At 32.5% G+C, this 27,278-nt stretch overlaps 1 protein-coding gene and 1 long non-coding RNA gene across 2 annotated transcripts; one reads left to right on the forward strand and one right to left on the reverse strand.

The window, feature by feature from the left end:
- Positions 1-26,800, reverse strand: LOC143046849 (uncharacterized). The gene is made up of 13 exons (XM_076219911.1): positions 26,796-26,800; positions 26,239-26,399; positions 18,922-19,098; positions 16,541-16,750; positions 12,201-12,243; positions 10,829-10,998; positions 10,412-10,582; positions 4,778-5,036; positions 3,299-3,462; positions 2,664-2,837; positions 2,106-2,315; positions 1,363-1,405; positions 1-52 (listed from the first exon to the last, which is right to left on the reverse strand). Exons 1-13 carry the CDS (start codon positions 26,798-26,800, stop codon positions 1-3), a joined length of 1,839 nt encoding a protein of 612 aa, XP_076076026.1.
- LOC143046125 (uncharacterized) lies at positions 5,166-6,400 on the forward strand. The gene is made up of 2 exons (XR_012969072.1): positions 5,166-5,359; positions 6,224-6,400. It is a non-coding gene; the product is annotated as an uncharacterized LOC143046125 (long non-coding RNA).
- Positions 26,801-27,278: the final 478 nt, after the last annotated feature.

Genomic DNA, 27,278 nt, shown 5'->3' on the forward strand with positions numbered 1-27,278 from the left:
TCATCTAATACTGTTAGTCCATTGTCCTGCAGTAGTTTGGATGGGGAAAAATCTATAAATATAATAAATCAAAGTTACTACATCACTACTATGATATAATATCAATTCATACCTATCAATTATATACCCTCATTTTCCAGTGGCAGTCCAAATTTCCCGACCATCATCCCGGATGGCCTCAATTAGAAAACCTACATATTGTATTTATTTTAAACTTGTTTTCATCTTGAACATGCATGAAATATTTGTCATTGGACGTTAAGCAATTAACAATCTAGCAATCATACCAAAAAGCTGAAATATTATCAAAGTCATTTGTAAACAATGGCAAAATAATTAATAAAAGGAATTGAGGGGTGTACATACATCATTAGAGAAAATTAGTCAATTAATGACAAAGGTAACATGCAAGAAACTTCTACATCTAAGTTTGGGTAAGGTTCTAGGTCAGAGTGATCTACATTTTTTGTTGGAGGCTGCTAGCATCTTTACACAAAGTTACATGACTGAAAGTCACTTAACTTTTACAAACTAAACGCATGACCTATAAAATGTTCACATTGTGAAACTAACCAGAGAAATCTTCATTCCAATCACATCCGAGTTTAGGTAAATAAACATCCTTAAGAATGTTCCATGTATAGATACATGCTCCTGATGGTTCCAAACAAACAGCTATTTCCATGTTTACAGTGTACTTCTTTTCTTCAAGATCACTCACGGAATACCTAGAAACATGAATAAATTAAATGGGAAAGGTATATCTAGACCACTGTTTTGGCCCATTGTACATTATTTAAAATCAAAAAGTCCTATTAATCTAAAAAATAACATTTGATGATACTCTAAAGACATTAATTAGTCTGTCCGACATCAATATATCTATCTGAATGTTGTCTTACATATTGGCAACATAGTTCTTACAATTAGTGCAAGACAGCAAATACTGACAATGCTGCAAAATTGCATCATTTTGAGATCTTGTCATTTAAACATTTAGATATTATCAACAGCTTTATCAGATATATATAGCTACACAATATTTTTAACAAAAATATTGATCATATATACTTTAACCAAAAATTATGTATCAAATGGCAATCTAATATGTAAATTTAATTTCAACATGTTTACTATGTCATACTGACATCACTTGTGACCTTCCTGTACTAGTTATATATTGTACCCAGATTATTTTTACCCGTTTATTAACATATATAATAATTACATAGTTTTGAAAGGTTAAGATAAACTTATTACTACTTAAACTATTTCTTCTTTTCCTTTATTTGCAATCAAACATGTTGATCAATGACCTTACTGCAAACTAAGCTGAAATAATCTATCTAGTGTTTACCTTACCTTAAACTAATCAGCTGGCTAAATTTTATTTCATTTACTTTATCTGTAAAAAGAAAAAGAGAAATTAAGGAACAACAGTACTGTAGTTGAAGAGTTGCCACCGTCAATTGTAGATTTGAAGGTCGTAAATGCAGTTTTACTGGTGACACGTAGCGGAGACAGTAAAACGGAGATTTGCGACCGTCAAATCAAAATTGAAAGTGGCAACTCTTCAACTACAGTACTGTTATTCCGATTCTAATACATTACAAAAAGAAATAATACAATCAAACTTGGAAAAATGTCTAAATTTGACAAATAAAAAAAAATTCGCGAAACTGCATGAACGATTTTGACGCAAAGATGTCATAGGTAAACGTGACGTCATACAAATGAAAACTTTCAAACTGGAGGTTATTACGTTACCTGTACGCTTCAAATTCGGATAAATTTACATTAAAACGGCAAATTCGAGGTAGGTGTTGTTTTATTTTCGATTATGTAGCAGTAATCGAACATTTGTTGATTCAATCATTTCAAAATGGTTGTCCCTCCTTAGTTATGCCTGGTCAACTGTGGATTTGACGGCAACTTTTAGCCAATGAAAAAAATTGTTACATACAAATTGCATTAGAATAAACTATATACCAAGATGATTGAAGCAAAAGGTCATAAAAATTATTGATATTAAGAGTTTCCCAAATATATAATGAACTTGTTAAAATCTATCAATTTACCTTAAAACAACCCAATGTTATACTCACCAAATTCAAAGTTAAAGTAAGCTTGATCTAATCCCAGGTTTTCTATTCCTATTTTAAGTCTGTGTGAACAAGCATCTAATAACAAGTAGACATGGAAGGTACGACCAATCTGTGGGATCTCTACACAGCAGTCAACACCAGTACAGTAATCAGGAATTGTACAGCTCAAACTTCCTGTTAAATCTTGGAGAGGTACATTTGAAGGGCACACTGTGAATAAATAAAAGTCAAATGTTAAATATCCCAGGTAGACATGGAAGGTATTACCAATCTGTGGGATCTCTACACATCAGTCTATACCAGTAGAGTAATTAGGAATTGTACAGCTCAAACTTCCTGTTAAATCTTGGAGAGGTACATTCAAAGGGCATACTGTAAAATAGAAAAGTCAAATCACAGTAGCTTAGGTGTGTTAACTAATAAGTGATTAATAGGTCTGAAGGATGTGTTTAAATCTTTTTGAAAACTCTGAGATAGCATGTATGATAGGCATGTTGAAAAAATATAAAAAAATATTGAAAAACTTATGTTCAATAGTCTAAACTGGAAATAACCTACATATTTTCCATCCTTTGACATTAGGGGTATACTGTGACGACTGTCTACTACATGGTACAGCCTGCATCCATTGTGATATACCAAGTCTCTCTAGTAATATGTCAGCAGCATACGATGGTAACTGTTGTGTCACATCCAACACAAGGTTCTCAGATAATTCTTTTAAGGATATGACTGTAATATAAAGGAATTAATCATAACATAGCTTCAATTGATTTATATAAGAGGTTTAGAACATAAATTGAACACTGTCTAAAAGTGTGCATCTTTACAATGTTTCATCAAAGTACACAGTGACAAATATTTCATACATATTAATAACAATTTTAAGCATTTGATGAACCAAAGTAATCTCTAATCTAGTAGTATTTGCATAATCTAACACTAGTTGGTTTGTCCTGTTTATTTTAATGAGGGGTAAATAAAAAAGATAGCAAACAACACTAAAGACCATCCTTGTATTATCAATGAAGACTTATCTGGGACTGTCAAGATGAATAACAGCAATAGTATCAGAGTTCAATTGACAGGTATTATCATATAATGAATTTTCAATTGACAAATTGGGTATGCAAAACATGTGTCTAGAATAACCTTCATTAGGTGTGCTAGAGATAAAAATTAAGATGATTTACCTTCAAAAGAGAAGTTACTACTCAGGTCACATATAGGTTTAGGTAACCTAGCATTCTTCACGACTGTTGTTGTTAAAACACATGGAGCATCAGCTTCGAAACATAGACTGACAGCCATGTCTACTACAAACTGTTTCTCCATTGTTAAATCTATAATGGTATAACTGAAAAAAAGCAACTTAAATGGGAAAAATAGTTTCAATATTTCTACCATTCTCTTTACAAGTCAACATTTTTTTTATTTGAATGTATGAAACAAATTTCATCCCCAACAAAATGAGAACATGTATGACCACGAAAATTGACACAGTTATAAACTAATGCATCAATAGCCTGTAAACATTTAAGTTGTAGGTTCAAAACATGTATGTGGCAGCTTCAATCAACTCCAATCTTTATTTACTATATTTGTCAGTTTTTTTAACCATAGTTGGGTGTTCATTTTTCGCTCTCTGGTTTCCCCCACCTGTATAAACTGAATGCCATGATATCGCCATTAATGATGAAAGTGGCAAAAATACCAATAATAAATCAATCAATCATCCACAGTGAAGCAGCACTAGTTCATAAAGGTTTCATTTCCGTTTCATTTCATGACAGTAAAGACATTTTATATCAAGTATTTTTGTTAGCTAGGTATTTTCACTTAAATTCCTGAGATATCTGATCATATGGCAATATTTGGGGTACTTTGCTAATTTGCATAGAGGCCATTCTCCCTTATCATGACGGCAGCCATTACAATAGGATTATATATGCCCCTTACATAGAAATGTCAATATACAAATTCATATGCTGTATCAACAATTTGTCTGCATATAGGTGCATTTAACATATTTTTAGGGTTCTGTTCATGTACAAATGAACATTGTCTACTTTGAATACTTTCAGCCTTTTTAGTTTGAAAATTGCAAGCATAACCGTAGTATAAATGCTATATAAAATAGCGAAAAATCGTAAAAAATCGTAGAAACGCAAGGTACAAATTAGAAATCAAGATGATTTGTCCAAATATAGGGAAACCCCTTGTAGATTGAATTTTAAAGTTAAATAACTTTTAACTAACCTGCTTTCTGCAGTTTTCGGCCAAATTCTTTTAAAAACATGATGATTTCAACCTTCCCATTTTGTAAAAAGTCAAATTTTCGGCATTTTCCCTTAGAATTACATAACATTTTTATAAATATCCGCCAAAGGAAGTTTTCAAATATATGTTAGTTTTAGACACATGACGGGAATGGACTTAATTATCCGAAAATTTTATATAATTTATATATTCAATCCTAAACTAAGGGAAGTAATTCAATCAAAAGGGCCAAAGTCACGTGGTACAAATCATATGAATAAAGTACCCTTGATTTTGCCATATGTGAAGTTGAAAAGCACTATAATACTTTCTGCTATATTCACTGACATTAAACATTGTTGGACCAAACTTACAGGTCAGTAAAGGTTAAACCTTCCAATGTATAAACTTACTCAATCCTAAAAATATTCATCAACCTAAAGCTTTGTTTCTGACCAAACTCATAATTCAGTAGAGGTACATCAAACGTCAGTTTCTCTATTCCTGCTGTCAGTTTATAGTTACAGGCATCCAGTTTGATGTAAACATTGATAGATCTACTAATCTGTTCCACATCTATACAACAATCTATACCTGTACAGGTATCAGTCAGGTGACAACTCATTGTATTAGGTACTGAAGGTAAACTAAATGGTAATGTCTTCTCACACCCTAAAAGTAAAGAAGAGAAATTAATTTAAACACATATAAAAGTGCTTCTTTAAAAAAAATTGTAATAAAACAAGAGTGTGTCCATAGTACACTGGTGCCTCACTCGCACTATTATTTTCTATGTTTAGTCTGAGACTACTATAACACAGAGATTGGTCACTCTCTGTACTGGCCAGTCAAATCGTATTTACACGATGTCCACGGGAAGCGCGCGCACGCGGACTGATTAGACAAGAAGGACGATCAGCCATTGTTTACAAATGAGGTGCAAAATAATAACTTTTTTCTAACCTGTGTGGCTTATTAAGGAGTTTTATATATCGGTAAGTGTTACAATAAGATTAAAAACGTTAATTATTGTTTGTTTATGTTCACAATCGCATTGTTTAGTGAATTAATAAGCGTAAATTTACAAATGAAACCTGAAATTTACCGTGATTGAGTTAAAAGTTCGTTAGGCTGACTCAATTTATTTTGTGAATCGGTTAAATTCAGATGAACAGTTGGTTTTCTAGATAGTATTAAAACATTCCCTTGTAATTTTTCTTTTTACTGATGTATACTTTGTCATAATTTAATATACCATCATACTGCCATTTATCCCTTTTTGTGAGGGGATTTACCTTATGAAGGTTTCAAAATGGCCGATGTAAATTTTTTGAGTCAATTTATTTTGTGAATCGGTTAAATTCAGATGAACAGTTTGTTTTCTAGATAGTATTAAAACATTCTCTTGTACTTTTTCTTTTTTACTGATGTATACTTTGTCATAATTTGATATACCAGCATACTGCTATTTATCCCTATTTGTGTGTGGGGGGGGGGGGGGTCCCATGATGAAGACTCCCTAATGGCAATTTTGAAAAAGGCAAGTTTGTCCACAATTTAAAATTAATCAATCAATTTACCATGGCTATTAGTTTGTTAAAGTAAATAAGCCATAAAGCAACATTAACACAAGACTTGCATGCTAGTTTGCTATATATATTGTTCCCTTTGATTTATTTGTCTTTTGATGTGAACATTTGTACAAGGTGTAAAGTATTGTCTTTTTAACTACAATGTGTATTTTACTTTTGTAAGAATCATTTTCAAGAAGCTTGTTTAATTTATTTTGATAAGCATGATATAAGAATAAGTGACTGTTGCATAAATATGTACATGAATGTTTCATTTTTTCATTTCAGGATACAAAAGTTCACCTGACGACCAAAAGGAACTGCACACCAACATGATCAAGAGCCTTTATCATTCAATGGACTGACAATTTCTGTTTTGTAGAGAATAAAAATCATCAAAATCTATAACTGTATTTTTTGTTTGCATTTAGTGAGCTTATAAATAAATTATTGAAATAATTTGAATAGATTGTATGTTATCCTCAAGACTAGAATAGAAAATAGAAGAAAAAAAACTCCAAGTTGTATAAAAAAGTGGAAGGTCCATAAAAACTAACAAAATCGAACACTTGACTGCAAAAACAAACAGAACGAAGGGGAAAAATGTCATAATCCTGACTTGGTACAGACTTATTCCTTAAAAAGAAATGGTGGGTTAAACTTCGTCTGATTGTTTACAGACTTTCAAAACTTGGTCTTATTGGTTACAGACTTTTCTAAACTTAGTCCTATTGTTTACAAACTTTTCTTTGGTCTCCAGGAAGATAAGAATGTGTAATCCTATTATTGTTAATATTATTATTATCATTATTGAAGTTTTCCAGCTTTATAAAAAAAGAAGATGTGGCATGATTGCCAATGAGACAACTGTCCACAAGAGACCACAATTGACACAGACATTAACAACTATAGGTCACCGTACGGCCATTCAACAATGAGCAAAGCCAATACTGCAGTCAGCTATAAAAGGCTCAATAAGACAATGTTAAACAATTCAAACGAGAAAACTAACTGCCTTATTTAATTCAAAAAAATATACAATGCACTATATTGACAAGTAAAATGATGGTAAAAATCATTGCAAGGACACTTAAGCAAATATGTACACGTGTATTGTATATTCTGCAATACAGTGCACTTTTCAACCTGTAGTGCTGTACCCCAAGTAGTTCCTGTGAAATCAAAGTACTAGTAGCGTAACCGTTCTAAGGTCTAAACACCATATATTAACTATAAAACTTCTGTTAACACAGAACCTACCCCACTCGATGTAGCTAATTTTCGGTTACCCAATGCCAGAAATATTTGCCACTGACAGTCAGCTATTGATTATTGGGCAGAACTCTACTATAAATATTTATATTTATTTATTTACTATCTTAATTTAATGTATGAATTAGAATGATGTGTACATATGTACCACTCTTGATAAACTCATTCGTCAAGATAAAACTTCAAAAAAAAAAGGAGACTTTAGAAAACATAAAGATCAGCAACGTGACATTACTAAACGTTAAATAAGGTTTTGTTGGTGGCTGTGCTTTGTTCTTAAATGGCCACGGAATCCAGATACTGAAGAATAGGTTTTGTCACAATCTGAGCACTGGTATAAAGCTTGACGTTCAGAGTTATTTGCGGTAGTGGCTTCTTTTTGGTTTTTTTGCAGTTTTTGCAGCCGTCCTTCAGATTCAATATCTGATGCAGTAAAATCACCAAGTAAAAGATCAAGATTGAGATCACTGTCATACCAAGATAAGAAGTCACTTTTAGTCCCTTTTAGAGGACATTGCGAAGTGAAATTTGCGACGATGTTTTGGGAACATATATTTATAATTTGTAGGTCTTTTGTTTGTTTAATGCACCCATTGAAGTTATAACCCCTTTTGCCGTTCTGTACTCAACTACTTTAAACGATATTTTCTCTCTTATATGATTGCCGCTAATTACGTTGTAAAAACCTGATCAAAATTGATTGAAATGATTGACCCTTTTAATTAAGGAAAGACATCCTCATTATTTTTATATTTGGAAAAGAATTTGATTAGGATAAAAACCCAAGTTCATTACAAAGCATACTAGACTGATTCAAACGGCAAAACAGAATTGCTTACAAAAAAAAAACGATTATTTGGTATAATATATCTTTTTTGGGGCATATTTTTTTTTTTGGTTCTAAATTTCCAATCGATTATTCTTCAATTATTCCTATTCTATAATCTTGATTTTTTTCATCTATTCAATGAATAACCGTCGAAACCCATCCATACCTTCCTTTATACTTTTTGCCGCCGGGGCCGTAATTAACCTTCATTTGAAAAAAAAAACGGTTAAAACTGAAGCCTTTTTCCATTTTGATTTCTGAAAAAGCTTTTAGTGGAACCAATCATTCATGAAAATTAAAATAAAATATCAAAAAGTATCGATGATGAAATTAATATATCTTAATTCCATTTTAATTAGCATGTGTATACGTGTATCATAACCATATCCCAGCCAATTCACAAATGCACCTGTTTTTACAGGTAGGTAAAATAGGTAAAACATTTGTATATTTGATCAAGGAATTGTTTATATGATTCCTTGATTAGATACAATAAACGGGACCTGTTTCACCGTAACAATTTCAGTTGTCGGATTTATGAGAATTATCTAAACACAATCCATTCTCGTCGCAAAGTTCATTTTAAAAAAACTATTAAAATATGTTTATTATGAAAAACTATTAAAATATATTTATTATTAAAAACTATTATATAGAGAATAATACATGGCAAAATCCGTATTATATGTCGTATCATCCCGAGACATCAATATCAGCCCGAGGGCCTTTAGGCCCGAGGGATGATATTGGTCGAGGGTGATACGGCATGTGATACGGATTTTGCCATGTATTATACGCTTTATCATATATTTCAACAGAAGAGTATTAAAGTATATGAACTGTTTTCTGATCCATAGCACTGGGTTACCTTCAGTTCTGCTTTTGTCTTGTTTCAAAGCTTTAAAATAACTGCTCAATTATTTATACGAAGCACCTAGGTTACCTTACAATCTGTTGTTTTGAAAATATTTTGTTTATTATTGTATATATTTAAGTGTTTTGTATTTTTTATAGTTGCATTGAGTGTGCCAAAAAATATGTTGTAAAAACTTGTTGTTCGTGACGTCACATACAATATGAAAACTTGATGTACGTGACGTTACATACCAAACAATGACGTCATTCCAAAAAATTACCTATTTTTAGAAAAAAAATTCTTAAGCAAAGAAAACCCTAAAAAACTGACTTTAGTTAAAAAAAAAAAAAAAAAAAAAAAAGGTATGCGATACGGGGTATGCGATACGGGTTTAGCCATGCGATACGGGGTATGAGATACAGGGTAGGTGATACAGACTGGAAAAAAGAACCTTTATTAGATATACAAAATAGCTGTATTTTGTACTAAATATATGATAAAATATAATAATTATTAAAGTAGGTTAATCATAATAATATTCATATAAAATGAATAGTAATGACAGCATTGAAAATAATAATTCGCTTTGTTTTATTCAATTTTAATTTGAACAATTACATGTCGTCTGCTAACGGTAAAATACGAAACTACGTTAAAATAACGTAGCTAGCTTTTTTGAGTGTGTACGGTTTTATAGGGAAATTGAGAGTGACCAATCTCTGTGTTATAGTAGTCTCAGGTTTAGTGGACTGTAAATAAAGGCAACAGTAGTATACCGCTGTAACACAACATTAAAATGTATCACACACAGACATGAACTATAATATAACCATGCATTTTTTTGTGGAGGACATGTTCCAAAATAGATTGTTATTTTTGATGCCCCACCTATGATATAGTAGAGTGACAATATGTCTTTATGTCTGTGCATCCTTTTGTTTTGTGTGCGTTCGTTCTTCAGTCTGTCCCTCTTCAGGTTAAAGTTTGAAAAATTGGGGTAAAAAATTTGGCATTAAAACTAGAAAGTTCATATCATATAGAACATGTGTAATAAGTTTCAAGTTGATTGGACTTCAACTTCATCAAAAACTACCTGGACTAAAAAAATTAACCTGAAGAGGGACAGACTGAAGAACGAACGCACACAAAACAAAAGGATGCACAGACATAAAGACATATTGTCACTCTGCTATATCATAGGTGGGGCATCAAAAATAACAATCTATTTTGGAACAACACATGTCCTCCGCAAAAAATGCATGGTTTGTGCCTCAAAGTTGATAATTGAGATTGAATTGTCACCCTTTAAGAAGTCAAAAGAAGACAATTTCATCAAAGTGACAGTAAGATACTGTGTTTTATTGAAGTCAAAACAGTCATACTGGAAACAGGCCAAAGATTTCAAGTAAAAGAAATTCTCCTGCACTGTCATCAATACAAACTTTTAAATGTTTAATTGATAAGTCAAGCTCTTTTCAAATATTGTATGCAATTTTCTCAAGTTTATATATTTCATTACCTATGTTCCAGCCATTAGAATCCCTAGGACTATAAGGGGACACTGATCTACTACATTGTGCATCTTTAAGTTCTGAGGTTAATCCTAATTCATCCATTAACTTGTAAAGATCTAAACTTTCTGCATTGCCAACCACAGCATTGTCTGTTAGAAATGTCTGGAGGGAAAAGTCTGAAATATATTTAACAAAATAAAAATTTTAATTTTGTTTTTCAAATCAATAATTACAAAAACTTATTTTCAAGTATTAAAACAAAAAAGTTATACTTTGGTTTTACACTTATCAAGAAATCTTACTTTCCTATATAACAAATTATAGAATAAATAATTGTTTAAGGACATCATAATTCAGGTTTTAAGTGGTAAAACTCTGGATCTTTTGGTTGTGCCTACTTGACAAAATTCAAATAATTATACCTTGTACTTTAAATTCACTGTGAGACCAGTCACATCCAAACTTTTGTACTTTAGTATTTTCAAACAGAGTCTTTGTAAACAGACACGATCCTCCTCCTTTTTGTAAACAAACTTTTATTTTCCCATTAAGCATGTAACTCTTGTCGCCTTTGAGGTCATATATTGAATACCTACAATAGATTATTTGATATACATTATAATTCCTTTTGCCAAAATTTCTCATCTCTGTTTAATCTTATGAATAAGTAATAAAAATTTTGAAATTGTAAGATGAAAGAGACAACACAACAAAGGAGCAATTGCTAACAGGTAAGATATGTTAGGTCTAACTACGAAATTGATTTTAGAACTGACCTTACATCCATATCATCTGTTTTCTAGTGGACTTTTGTCTTATTTGCAAACTAGCCACCAAAACTTAATTTAAATCAATAAACAAAATAAATGTGATTAAAGTCATGTGAGATATTGGTGTTGATTGACATTTCAACATTTATCTAGCCGGGTCTATGCCCAGAAATTGTACTAAATAATCTGTAATAGAACTACTTCTTGACATGATAGAAATTGAAACCAAACATGTGTATTGCAACATGATAGTCACTTAATGGGGTCGATTCAAAGATAAACAAGAATGTGTCCAAAGTACACGGATGCCCCACTCGCACTATCCTTTTCCATGTTCCATGGACCGTGAAATTGGGTAATTATCTAATTTTGCATTAAAATTAGAAAGATCATATCATAAGCAACAAGTGTATTAAGTTTCAAGTTGATTGGACTTCAGCTTCATCAAAAACTACCTTGACCAAAAACTTTAACCTGAAACTCCCACTTTCATTTTCTTTGTTCAGTGGACCGTGAAATTGGGGTCAAAAGTCTAATTTGGCTTAAAAATTAGAAAGATCATCTCATAAGCAACAAGTGTACTAAGTTTCAAGTTGATTGGACTTCAGCTTCATCAAAAACTACCTTGACCAAAAACTTTAACCTGGATTGACGAACGGAACCACAGACTGACGGAAGGACGAACTAACGGAGCCACAGACCAGAAAACATAATGCCCCTCTACTATCGTAGGTGGGGCATAAAAACATTTACAATATATATCTTTTATTTATGACAAGCAAGTCTGACATTTTCTTGCAACATATTTCAACCTCATATCCATTGAAGGCAGGTCCTAGGCCTCTGGTTAAAGGAATTTACACCCCATGTAACTAGTAAACACAATAATGAGTAATCAGAAAAGACCTATCTTCAAATCTGGTAAACTTGTCAAGCTTTGGGTTTCTGTCTTATTGGCATTCAGTGCACAATTCCTTTCATTAATATTTAGCCATTATACTATATTATTTATTTGGGTACTTACTCTAAGAAAATAATGTCCATCAGTGTGAAAGTTTTTGTTTCACCTAAAAATAAACATTAACAATAAATGTTATATTAAATGTTACATAGTACTGATCAGAAGGCAGTTGGCCTTTTTTTTATAGAAATATAAATATGACAGGCGTGGATCCAGCCATTTTTCAAAGGGGTGTTTCCAACACATCTAATTCATATAAAAAGGAAAGGGGTTTGTTGTTTCCAATCAAATATCCCATACAAAAGCATTAGTTGTCAAGCACAAAGGGGTTCCTAACTCCCAGAACACACTTCTAGATCAGCCACTGTACAAGTCTAAAAATGCAATACAATAATTCCATTATGTGCATCATAAGTTTTATTATATTAACATAACAGCAATATAAAAGGTATGATTCACGGTAATTAAAGGTATGTATTTGAAAATTTTAAGTAAGAACTTAGTTAAGTAATACTTTGGTATATGTAAAGGGCTTAGATGTACTTGTATATCTGAGAAAACAATGACAAAAAGCATTTATATTATTGATGTTATTTTAACATTTGAATGAATAATGAATCTACAATTGTTGGTTAATTACCTGTTATTTAGTACAACCCAAATATTCCAGCAGATAGGTGAATAATTGTGCACTTTGTGTTAAAAGCATAAAATTTGGTAGAAACATAGTTTGGACCATTCTTAACAAAATTAGATATGGAGGCAAGGTTGATTTGATCCACTTCCGGTTTTATCATCAAAATGGCGGAAATGCATTTGATAACTGATAAATAGTTACCCAACATATAGGTGAACAATTGTGCACTATGTTTTAAAAGCATAAAATTTGGTAGAAACATAGTTTGGACCATTCTAAACAAAATTAGATATAGAGGCAAGCTTGATTTTATCCACTTCCGGTTTTATCATCAAAATGGCGGACATGCATTTGATAACTGATTAATGGTTATTCAAATCTCACAGCTGGTAGCCAAAGTTTGCTGTGTAGACTATAATATTATTGTGTATTCATGGTTTGAAATAATGTATCATTTCTTTGAAACCCTCGGGGTATTTGTATTCAGAAATTTGTCACTTCCGGTAAAAAATATCACAAGTAAACATAATTTAGAGACAAAATACATATGTTTGATAAAAAAAGCAATGTTGTCCAAAATAGTTAAATATCATTGACCTCTGATATTGTTCGATCAAATATCAGCATAACGAATCATTCGATTAATTGCGTAATAGTGGTGTCGACATTCAGAGTACTCACCTGGGTTGCGTCCAATATCGTAGCGGCTACAAAGGGCTACGTAGATGTATGACTATTGAACGTGTAGCTAGCCTAGCTGCAACATAGATATAGATAGCAGCTAGACTAGCTACTCGTTCAGTAGACAAACATCTACGTATCACTACGTAGCCGCTACGATATTGGACGCAACCCTGGTCTCTCATAACGGTGTATACTCTTGTGACACCATTCAATACCATTCATGTATCCCCTGTTTTTTTTTTCTCACCTTAACCAGCGATCTATGCCACAGTGTCGAATACAGTGAATGCATGGAAAACAGGCAATGCATATGTTTTTCTTGTTCTAAAAAGTTAGCAAGCTCATGAATTGAAATGTATACGAAGTGGTTTCCATTCCCAAAGCAACCCATAAATATCAGCTGCGTTGTCACATGAAACAAGTACTAATACATCTGTAACAACTGTAGCAATGATTTTCATCTCGAAAATGTGTTCATCCATCTGTTTATTTGACAGAAAATGAATGAGCTCTGTTTTGTTTTGATCTACACATGAGAAGCTCTATCAGTTTCGTGGTTAGCATGTTTGCCTTTGACAACGTCTCCTTGAACTGTCAATCTTTATATTGTCTACAATAGTTACATCTTGTCAATAGTTCTAAAAAGTAAAATCACAAAAATACTGAACTCAGAGGAAAATCAAATCGGAAAGTCCCTTTTCTATTCAACGAACGACGAATAGTATCAACAACTGCTGAGGGAGCTATATCTTTAATTGGTATACAGAACAAGCAGTTCGTTGCTGTCTTCAAGAAATTGATTTCCTATCTCTTCTACCACAGAACCTACATCATGGATAAACGACATTTGAGCTCTTATTTTCTGCTCATGGTCAGTTGTGTTCTCTTCATCAAGAAATTGATATATGACTGTCCCTCTGGTATCTTTCGCCCCTCTTCTCAAACTCTTTAGCAAGTCTCGCCATTTCTTGTCAAGCTGATATCCGACTTAACAACATGTTTATTTCATGTGTTCTGTCAGACAGTGAACCATTATTTCTAAGTGCATATGTTTCTTTAGATGCATGATGACGGATCTTTGGAGAGTTAATGTTAAGGATTCGTTTGTAGCTGTTAAATATAAATATCCAAGCAATTATTAGTGTTTCCTGCTTATGAGAGTCGGTTGTTATATATTGTCCATACAACAACATACTAACAAGAGCTACAAGAGATTTTGGAACATAATTTTCCTCACAGTTCACTGGAAAACCAAAATGTAACAATAAACATGTCGCTGCGAATTTTTGTTACTGCTTTATAAATCTGCATTTAGTTTTAGTCAAAGGCTTCATCACCTGTTTTCTGAAACGAGGGTTCTATATTATCTTTGAAAACAAGTTAATTCTCTCTCCCTTGTTTTTATTCCTGAATATCAGGTAAATAAGCTAGCATTAGATATAAGAAGTTGTGTGAGTGCTATTGAGACAAATCTCCATCCAAGTCAAACACGTGAAAGCTCTCTCACAGGCAAACAACCCATAATTTTAAAATGTAAGAAGTCTATTCTTTCATCTTGAATTATGAACTCTGTCTTCAATGTCAACATCTAGATTCCTTATTCGCCTAGAAAAAACCTGACATCTTGAATACTGGTGCTAAATATTCTTTGGTTATGGAATCATCATTGTAGCTGATGATGTCAGCTAATGCGATTCCATGGCTTATTCGTGCGTCTCTTCCTTATTAAGTCTCATCTTCACTAGAGACTTTTGATGCCTGTCGATAAAGATAAGCAAGACATTGGACATAATATTTCGTTTCTTGTACAATGAGGTCCCCAGCACTGAGCTTCTCTAATAAAGTTGTGTACTGAAGCATTTGTACACATTGACTGTGCGGGTGGGTTTCCAGCTCCGATTGTCTTTTTTTTTACATATCATCTGTATCCTTTTGATATCTTATTTTAGTTCTCTTTAGTTCTGTGTTTAGATGGCAGGTCTTATGCCATGAGGCATTGTTTTTGTACGTAGTACGTGGAAGACCCCTGCCATCATATTGTGTATACAGATGGGTCGTAGACGGTAAACATGGAAGTTCTTTGTATTTAACGAGATTTCCAGCCATAGTAACATATCCGGCACCAATATTGATACACTTTGAGGGTCACGGTAGGGCATTGCAGCTATTCGTCTGTCATATTTTGACAAATTATACATTTAACATTGAGAATAGAAATAGGGAATATATCAAAGAGACAACAAACTGACCAAAGAGCAGACACTAGCCGAATGCCACCAATAAGTGTTCTATGCAGCGAGAAATTCCTGCAACCGGATGTGGTCACCAGCTGGTCCCTATACAAATGGTGTACTAATTCAGAGTAAATGGATGTCACACTAAATTCCAAAGCATATTAATGAACTAAAGTCCATTCAACCTCTTCAACATTTTGGGACGAACTACCTGGTCTTCGATTATCTGACGCCTCAATAAGTTTAAATCTGTAAGAGCTCATCTTTCAATTGTTATTTAGACTCTTGATTTATCGAAGTGTATGTCTATCTTCATTCAAATATATAATGAAACAGTAGTGTTCACCATATCAATTGAATTTTTATGATCTCCAAAGAAATAAATACCTGATTCTATTACACCATTCTTCTCACTTTTTGCAAATTAAAAGTCAACATTTTTCTTGAATTTTAACATGAAATTTCGACCGGAAGTTAACCAAACTCATCCAAATTGCTGCTTCAGCAACACTGAAACCCATCTAATACGATTCAGATCAAGTAAAACATTAGTTCTTTTAGTTTAAACTAAAAAAATTGAAAGAGAATTAAGAAAAGTTGAAATTTAAACATGCATCCGCCATTTTGGATTTTACCGGAAGTTAACTATATTTCCAGCTTGCCTCCATATCTAAAATTGAAGAGTATAGATAGAAGTGTGTTTGAGCAAAATTTGGTGCTTTTAACACGAAGTGCACAATTCCTTCATATATTGCACCTATCTGCTGGACTAAAATACCAAAAGTAGTATATTGCATTCCTATTTTCACATTATAGCTCAATTTAACATTTACATTTAAAATTCTTACCCCAGTTATAATCTAGCAGTGAAATATCAATTTTTCTTCTTTCAATTCCCAAAGTGAGTCTCCAGTTGCAGCCATCTAACAGAGCATAGACATTAAAAGTTTTACCTATCTGATCCACTTCTATACAACAGTTAATTCCTGTACAATAACTTGAAATGTAACAAGTCATCGAGGTTTCTATTGGAGGCAGGTTAACTGCCAATGGACAATCTGAAAAAATTTACAGGGTCAGAATGAAAATAAAAGAATAATTCCCAAAATTGCACATATTTTATATCTCGAGGGGGCATAACTCTTTAAAAAACAAGAGGCTCTCAAGAGCCTGAATGGCTCACCTTGATTTTTTGGCATTTATCTTTCGTTTAATAGGTTAAGTGTCCAATTTCATCGTAGTTTGTTTGTTAAACAAATTGTGTAAAATTGTCCTTAAAGGGCAATAACTCTTTAAGAGGTCAATTGACAATTTTGGTCATTGAACTTATTTGTAGATCTTACTTTGCTGAACATATTTGCTGTATACAGCTTATCTTTATCATTAAAACTACTCAAGATAATGACCAATTTTGTGGCAGCAACCCAACAATGGGTTATCAGATTCATCTGAAAATTTCAGGACTGATAGAATGTTACCTTGTGAACACTTTAAATCCATGTCAGATTTGCTCTAACTGCTTTGGTTTTTGAGATATAAGCCAAAAACTGCATTTTACCCCTATGTTCTATTTTTAGCCATGGCGGCCATGTTTTATGACGAAACAGAAAATAAAACACCAACTTTATTCTAGATAGGGGTGGTATCTTTTGATAGTCTTCATATAAAGAATGAAAAAAAGAACAGCTAGAACATGTAGAAAGGTTGACAATATTGAAGTCAATTGTTGTTGTTTAATCTTATTTTGTTTCCTTAGTTTAGGATTCAATTTGGACCAAGAGATCTGCATCTTCTAAATCTAAACATTCGATTAAAGTTGATAGTTAATTATGTAAAATTCAACTGATTTCTGTCATTTAACAACAACTACAATGTTTTCTGAAATCTTAATCATGTACCAATAAAATGCAGGCTAGGCCATTTTCCATTTTTTGTGACAGTACTCAAAGATTATTTTTATTTTTACCATTACAATGATTTATTTGTTAGTACACAAAATTTATTTCTAATGGAAGACTACTAATCATATACTAAATGTCACATTTTCAAGTTTTATTTTAGTGGATAATTACTCATCAATTGAGGTGCTCCTGATTTGGAGGAAGATTCACAAAACAGAATTTTACAGAAAAGATGAAAAAAATTGTTTCTCTCCCCAATCTCATGTATCTCCACGAACTTTGTTTATTTTGTAAGTTGTTGACCTACAAATTAAAGTATTGCATGTTGATGTTTGAATCATAATTATGTTTAAATTTAACAAATAACAATTTATAATTAGTGCACGAACTCTGAGAATGATTTAAATAACCAGTGAAGGATATCCCTGCTTCTGCATAGTGTGGCATTCCAACAATGACGTCATTATAAAATATAATGTAGGTTGGATATATTTAGAATATCTCGTCATACTGATTTTCCGGATTGTAAAAGAAATGTAAATAGTGTAAAAGAGAGCTCAAAATACGATAATTTCGCTAGAAACAAAAGGGAAATGTGTAGAAAAGTGTTTAAAGTCAATCTATTCATTTGTGTGTTTCAATCTCATCAATCTCAGTAAGAGTTGTTGGGGGGTTTTCCACACTATAAAAACAAAATGAATGATGTGAGGGAATGTCACTTTGGTCAACCCCATAGGGGATTGACGGCTTGAAGCCGTCTTTCCCCAAAAATCGATTGGCAGTCAGTATAAAATTTGTTGTAATTATTGCTGATATTAATCTATAGTATACATTTTATAGAAATCTTACAAGAATTGTATCAGTGAGAGCACTAACAAGCCCTGTTGGACGGACCCCTGGACACTCAATATTTAATGTCCTACACAACATGTTACTTGAGGGACAATAATTGTGTTCTTGTGAACCAAAATGAAAGTATTCCACAGAGTCATCTCCTTTTGTTCAAGGTATTTAAACTTTTGTCAGTTCACCTGTCCAATGGAATGAATACAACAGGTACTGTTCTCTGTGTAGTTTACTCATTGGCTTGCGAGGGGAAAAAAGGAATATCGAAAATGGCAAATACCATGGTATTTGAGGCAAATTCACCGGCAGTGGTGAAAAAAGGCAAATTCTTTTGAAATGAGGTAAAAAAGTTAGAATATGCAAAAAATACACTGGTTCTCAACCAATCAAAATGCAGCATTCTTACATAAGGTGTAATTATATAGAAAACTACCCACAACTACAAGTCTTTGATCAATTCTAAAATATCATAATAATTCTACCTTTAGTATTCCAGCCATTTACAGAGTCAGCATATATTCCAGTATATCTATCACAAGGAACTGAGTTCATGAAGTTAGTAAGACCTAATTCATCCAGTAATTTATAAGCTACAGCACTGGTTAAAGTATTGCCAATGTTTTCTCCTTGCTTCTTTACCCAGTCAGTAAATGATATATCTGGAAATTAGAATGCATTTTATAAATTAAAAAAGATATGTTATGATTGCAAATGAGACATCTTTCCACCAGATAACACATTATCAAATCAATCTGCTATGTTTTTTTGTCTAGGTTTATTCAATTACTCTATTTATATATGTGATTATATATCCTATTATGGTTGCATTTCCAAATACAATATTTTATTATACATCTAGCAACTACTCCTCAGCACAAATTTCAGTCTATTTTCAGTAACTATGATCTTCTATACTATTAAACGAGAAGACCTCATTTTTGGTGTCGCTTCTCTTCTTTCCACAATAAATTAATCAACACGCCTCTGTGTCCTATAGGTACAGTGCATAGTCGCATTTGTCATCCATTCATATGATTATTCAGATTGAGTTATTTTAGGAGAAAAACGAGAAAAAAGGCATCCGGGTATTGTCCCGTCATTGTACGAAATTTTAAGTCAGATTAGACTTCCGGTTTGCGTTTTTCTGTATACTTTGAACATACATATACTACGAATAAAGTGTATTTTCAGAATTTTATCTGCTATCATTTTCAAGTTTACTATCCACGGCAGTCACAGAGTTTATTAAATAGAGAGGGTCTGTATACTATATCAATGGTTACCATGGATCGATTAGTAAACTTAGAATTGAAAGTAAATACGCTTTATTTATATAGTAATGAATGTTCATAATATACAGATAAGCGCTAAAATTATTCATGTGAACTTTTGATACTTTTTCTGAAATTCTTTAGTCATGAAATCTTTTACAAAATTCATTGATTACAAAAAAAAAGAAGATGTGGTATGATTGCCATGTTGAGACAACTCTCCACAAGAGACCAAAATGACACAGAAATTAACAATTATAGGTTACCGTCAGTGGCGGATCCAGAAATTTTCATAAGTGGGGGCCCACTGACTGACCTAAGAGGGGGCCCGCTCCAGTCACGCTTCAATGATTCCCTATATAAGCAACCAATTTTTTTCCCAAAAAGGGGGGGCCCGGGCCCCCTGGCCCCCCCTCTAAATCCGCCTCTGACCGTACGGCCTTCAACAAAGAGCAAAGCCCATACCGCATACTCAGCTTCAAAAGGCCCCGAAATGACAATGTAAAACAATGCAAACGAGAAAACTAGCGGCCTTATTTATGTACAAAAAATGAACGAAAAACAAATATGTAACACATAAACAAACGACAACCACTGAATTACAGGCTCCTTTAACCTATGACTTATGATACTTTTACTGAATGTCTCCAGTCATTCTGTATTTAACAAAATTCTTCCAACAACACTTTACATACTGATACTTTAAACTACGCTCTGAATGCCCGCGATTTCGCGGGTGTGTTCTAGTGACATTTGAAACCTCAAAACTAATTAGGTACATTCAACAAACATATTTGACCAGATGCCATATCTGATCAGTATCTGAGTATACACGTAAGCATCAAGATACAATCAAAGAGCAGAATGCTCTGAGGGATACGATTGCCATAGTTTTCATTGACACATGTATAGCAGTTCTGCCAAATTTTCATTAAACAAATGCATGAGATTTGGCCCAAATTGAAAAGATCAAAGAGGAAAAAAATAGATCCAAGAATACTGCCGCAAAATAATATGAACATGCGGGAGTCTCAAGCATTTTTGGCCAGTAACCCTGGTACAGCTGGATAGTATTAATCTCTAAACTAATTCAACTGCACATGCAATCTGAATAGTCACTCAACTTAAAGAATAGCCAATCCCCGTTACAAGTGTATGAGCCATGTACTTATTGTGTTTTATCGAATTATAGTTATCCTGTACCATTGTAAACTCGTACCACTAAAAAAAACTTGTACCAATGCAAACTCGTACCATTGTTAACTCGTACCAACTTATTTAAATGCATTCAAATGGTGTTAAATGATGAATATACATAATATACGTTACTTTCACCCAATACCTCTTAAGTCTGTAAAATGTATATAATTTGAAAGTACAATGACCAATTTGTAGCTAATGTTCTTTGTATATTGGATAGAAAATACTGTGGCAGATGTAGATAATTAAAGTATTAACAGTTTCACCTGAAGAAAATTTTTCATGAATACTAGTAATTAAATCTTAGCAGTTAGTCAAAATGATTGCCAAAATTATTTTTACTGTCTATAAATAACAATGAAATTCAACTGATTCCTGTTAAGGGGGTCCGCATTTTCCCCGCAAAAAAAGCACATGGCTTTCAACAATTGTAAACATAGCATTCAATTTGTGATCATGGATTACAGCTTTAATTAACTTAAATTGGATATATATATATTCAACATGTTCAATTTTAATAAAGTACAGTTAAAGCAATGTTTTAACTTTCCTCTGGATTAAGTTCTACAGTGGCGGATCCAGAACTTTTCCTAAGGGGGAGCCCGCTGACTGACCTAAGAGGGGGCTCGCTCCAGTCATGCTTCAATGATTCCCTTTATAATAAACCAATTTTTTTCCACGAAAAAGGGGGGGGGGGGGGGCTGGATCCGCCTATGTTCTAGTTTGAAAGATCAGTTAAAACATTAATGCTTTAACACATTCTTTATTTTTGTCTAAGTTTTCATTTAACTCCTGTGTAAAATTCAAGTAATTCAACTTTATTTCTATAAAGTTTACAAACAGAAACCCATAAAACATATTTTTTAATAATTTTTCTGAATGGTACGACTTCCCAGTAGTACAAGTTAACTTTTTTGGTTCCAATGCCGCGGTACGAGTTAACTTGCTTCCGTATCTTATCACCGTAATTCTAGGAGGAACCCTAAACTGGACCCCTGTTGTGTTCACTTATCGTTACACTGACCTTCGGTACGAAGCTATATATAGAACGGCGGACCAGTTTAGGAGGAACCCCATTTCTTACTCTTTAGTTATTGAAGTTCCTTTGGGTCAGATGACATGACTCCTTTCCGTACACACTCCTCTGTTTACATTGAGATCGTTCTTAATATAATACGACGTTTATCGGCATTAACGAGTTAATTCTTCTTGACCAATACTTCGAAAAGGGAGACAACTCGAAACGATAATATGGAAGATTCCATTTCTGCTGAAGGGGTGTTATAGGAAATTTTTACGATGAAACATTTATTTTAATTTAAATTATGCATATGATTTAAAATTGTGCAACAACAATAGCCCTCATTATGCAGACAGACATAGAAAGAATCCCATGAGTTTCAAATTAATCAATGAAGCGGGGAATCACTCAATCTGATACCCCTTGAAATCAGGAAAACTAAACGCATGTGGGGTCTCACTAATTAGCGACAAAAATCGTCAAGAAGCGACAAGAAGAAAAACCAGGTGCTCCGCAGGGCGCAGCTTTATACGACCGCAGAGGTCGAACCCTGAACAGTTGGGGCAAGTATGGACAAAACATTCAAGCATGATACAGCTCTGAATTTGGATTGTGATCAAATTTTTGACATTACATGGTTTTTTTTTACACAAAACAAATGCCAAGATTTTACAAATCAATTAAAGATTTCTTCTTCAAACTTTTTAAATCTAAAATTAAATAGTTGACACAGCATAGGTTTCTGACACAGAATGAATGTGGTCTAATGAACTTAAAAGGTTTTTTTTGCCTTTGAGCAAATCACTATGCTGTTGAATATTAATCCTCTCAAAAAAATGTTTGAAGAAATTTTCTTTTTATTTATGAAATCTGAAATGAGAAAAATTTAACCCCCCCCTTTTTCACATCCCCGTTTCCCTTTTTCAAAACTGATATCAATTCAAATTTCTAATGGAGTTTGCAACAATAACTACTCATTTAAATACATCATAAAATATTAAGATGTAAAAAAACTGCTTGTTATCACTGAATGGTAAAGATTATTTAAATTTATCAGTTGGTAGTAAAAAGTGTATATATTATACATTGTATATTGTATATAACAAAGATTTAAGTTGATTCTGGACAAAGAAAGATAACTCCAATTAAAAAAAATTCTTGCTATTGCACAAATAGGATATTTCTTGCTTACTATTCTGGACAAAGAAAGATAACTCTAATTAAAAAAAAATTTGCTATTTCACAATATTGTGTAATTAGATATTTCTTGCCATTGCACAATACTGTGCAATTGAAAAGACTTGCTATTGCACAATACTTAATATAATAATTTTAGATCCTGATTTGGACCAACTTGAAAACTGGGCCCATAATCAAAAATCTAAGTACATGTTTAGATTCAGCATATCAAAGAGGCCCAAGAATTCAATTTTTGTTAAAATCAAACTTAGTTTAATTTTGGACCCTTTGGACCTTAATGTAGACCAATTTGAAAACTGGACCAAAAAAACTTCAATAATCAAGAATCTAAGTACATTTTTAGATTCAACATATCAAAGAACCCAACCGATTCATTTTTTGTCAAAATCAAACTAAGTTTAATTTTGGACCCTTTGGACCTTAATGTAGACCAATTTGAAAACGGGACCAAAAGTTGAGAATCTACATATACAGTTAGATTCGGCATATCAAAGAACCCCAATTATTCAATTTTGATGAAATCAAACAAAGTTTAATTTTGGACCCTTTGGGCCCCTTTTTCCTAAACTGTTGGGACCAAAACTCCCAAAATCAATACCAACCTTCCTTTTATGGTCATAAGCCTTGTGTTTAAATTTCATAGATTTGTATTTACTTATACTAACATTATAGTGCGAAAACCAAGAAAAATGCTTATTTGGGTCCCTTTTTGGCCCCTAATTCCTAATCTGTTGGGTCCTAAACTCCCAAAATAAATACCAACCTTCCTTTTGTGGTCATAAACATTGTGTTTAAATTTCATAGATTTCCATTTACTTAACCTAAGGTTATTGTGCAAAAACCAAGAAAAATGCTTATTTGGGCCCTTTATTGGCCCCTTATTCCTAAACTATTGAAACCAAAACTCCCAAAATCAATCCCAATCTTTCTTTTGTGGTCATAAACCTTGTGTCAAAATTTCATAGATTTCTATTAACTTAAACTAAAGTTATGGTGCGAAAACCAAGAAAATGCTTATTTGGGCCCTTTTTGGCCCCTTATTCCTAAAATGTTGGGACCAAAACTCCCAAAATCAATACCAACCTTCCTTTTATGGTCATAAACCTTGTGTTAAAATTTCATAGATTTCTATTCACTTTTACTAAAGTTAGAGTGCGAAAACTAAAAGTATTCGGACGCCGGACGACGACGACGACGACGACGACGACGACGACGACGACGACGACGACGCAGACGCCAACGTGATAGCAATATACGACGAAAATTTTTTCAAAATTTGCGGTCGTATAAAAATTAGTGACAAAAAGCAACAAGAAGCTATTTAGCAACAAGAATACATTTTGTTATCACATACATCAAAATATTTTTTTAGGATTATATTGAAAGATGAAGAAATAAAAAAATTTCGAGGAAGAGATTGTGTACTTTTTATATGAAGAAATTAAACATGTGTAAGAGCAAAAGAAATGTAAACGCTATAAAATGAAAATAAAAACAAAGATTTGTCACCTTCCTTTTGAAGGATTTAATAAAAAAAAAACATGAAATATTATTTCCTTCCTAACTGTACAATTAATTTTTCCTGATAGGACCAACATTAGCTGTGGCTTCACTCTAAGGTAATACACAATTCAGGGCATCAAATGAGATTAACTAGGTGCGTGTCCTTTGTTTAATTGCTACAATAACATCCATTAACACCTTCATCTATTACATGCACCAGAATATACAATTATTGTACCGAATAGTGAACACCTGACTGTTGAAAAGAGATTGTCAACAGTTTCCTTTAATCTTCAATCTATATGCATAAACATGATAAATATCGTTAAATGAGACAATACACTAAATAAAATGATGAAAAATATTCATGTTTTAGTTATGTTTTCCTCTTGTTTGATTTCAGTTCTTAATTTGTATTTCACAATTTGTGTATGTATTTTCTGGACAATTATGCACAAATAATGCATTTTGCAAGTTAATTATATATTGTACAAAAATAGTTTTAAAAACAAATAAAAATCAAAATATATTATTGTTCTAAAACACAAGTAAAAGTAATACCATAAAACGACAGGGTAAAGGTAATACTTCCTGTGATACCTTATATAAAATATCATGTAAATAAATGTAGCAACTGAATTAGATTTACAAGTTTAATTTTTTTCCCTATCAAAATTAATTTTCCTGTCGTTGAAATTGTTTTCTTTTGCATATCTTTTTAATATTTATTTCGAATAAGTATAAATATAAATAAAAAAAATGTTTTCTTGTCGCTAAATAGTTTCTTGTTGCTAATATTATTCTTCTTGTCGCTTCTTGACGCTTTTTGTCTCTACAATTCTTTTTGTCTCTAATTAGTGAGACCACGCATGGGCATTAATACATAAACAAACCGCGACTTGCGATTTGGAACAAGAACGTTTATTAAATGATATGATGAATGGTTCTCCATTTCTTTATGAGAGTACAGTATCAAATATCAGTTTCATAACGGTAAAATATAGAAATACTCCACTTCAGTTCTTGTGACAGAAATAGAATTATCGATCGGCTTTCAGAGAACTCTCGCAAGTTATCAAAATTTGGGAATTCCCTCTGACGTGTTTCTAAATTTATAAAAACACTAAATATAAATACTGTTTAATTCTGATTTTCCGTATTGTTAAAAACACGCATATAAGTCAAGGAAAATATCACACATGAAGATTATGAGTAAAACATTACAGGAAAGTTGTTTATGTTCAATTGTTTTGCTTGTTTTTACCTTTTAAAGCAAGACAATCATAAGAATCTGAGATGTTGCCGAATGTTTAGAATAAAACGAATGACGTGAGGGAGTGTATCATAGGGTCAATGGTAAAAGTCTACAGATTGCTTGACAGCAATCGTATCCCAAAAATAACCAACAGGTCAACTTCTACACTACAACTCTCTTCCCCCAGTATTTTTTCCATTTAGTCAACCATTAACCAAAGACCAATGGACAAGGATGTATCAAACCTGCATGTTTCAAACGAATATACTTATTTTTGTTTGACTAACTTGACCTACATAATTCATTGTAACCATACAAATAATGTGAAATAATGGCTAAATCATCATACCTAACAGTTGTCCGCCCATCTCCATGTCACAAAGAGGTTGTGAAATGAGCTGTTGATCAAATAGTTTAACTGTTGTGCTACAGTCTTCTTTCTCCAAACAAATCTTCAACTCAGCATCTATTATCAGTTTCTTTTGATCTTCTAGTCTGTTTATTTTATACCTACAATGGATATGGTAATAAAGGCAACATAAGTGGGTGTTTTAGGACAATCAAACAAGACAATTATATTTGAAAAAAACATTTTTCCATAGAAATTTGTAAAAAAACCACGAATGTGACCATAGTACACAGATGCAAGCAAATACCCTGGCACATGGAATTCCCTAAGGACAGACACCAGCAGAGAAGAAAAATATCTTAATATATATAGAAAATTGATGAAAAATCACATTATTCTAGAAGGTTGAATTAATTTTATAATTAGAACTTTGAGGACCTCTCAACCAGTATCTTTGGCAACTACTCCTTGTAATCATTTTATATTTATATATTGTGCAATAACTCATTGATTTGATTTTTGGTGTTTAACGTCACTGAAAGCACTATTGGTATAACTTCATGGTGGCCACTTTTTGGTGGAGAAAGCTAAGTAAGTAACCTCAGAAAACAATAGAATTGAGGCAATCGTAGTCAATTTAGACCCTGTTCACACATTGACATTCAAATTAATTAAAACTAGATCAGTTCACTTTAGATAGATTTAACTCCAATGCAAACACTTTGAAACGATCTTGAATCATTCTTTAACTTACACACTAAAAAGTTTTATCTCAATGAATAGACTACACATAAAACAATAGCTATTGTATTTATTCAATAGGACAAGTGAACTTACAAAAGTTTAAATAGATTGACCAAGAGGAGATTACTGTGGAAATGTTTTATTTTGTTCACAATCAATGATACCAAAACACAGCTATTTTAATTTTGACAATACTTACTTTATTCTGATTATTTCTGATAATTTTTCTTCCTTTACTTCACCTATTTTGAAAGAAAAGTTAAAAAAGAAAAGTTAATTATCAAAAAAACAACTAT

The sequence above is a fragment of the Mytilus galloprovincialis genome, chromosome 9 (assembly GCF_965363235.1).
Source record: "Mytilus galloprovincialis chromosome 9, xbMytGall1.hap1.1, whole genome shotgun sequence".
NCBI lineage: Eukaryota > Metazoa > Mollusca > Bivalvia > Mytilida > Mytilidae > Mytilus > Mytilus galloprovincialis.

Coding starts and splice junctions, on each gene's coding strand:
- LOC143046849 (XM_076219911.1), bottom strand. Junction 16,751..18,921: donor AAATGGCTGGAATACTAAAG/GTAGAATTATTA, acceptor AAATTTTTTCAG/ATTGTCCATTGGCAGTTAAC. Junction 12,244..16,540: donor ACTGCTAGATTATAACTGGG/GTAAGAATTTTA, acceptor GTTTATTTTTAG/GTGAAACAAAAACTTTCACA.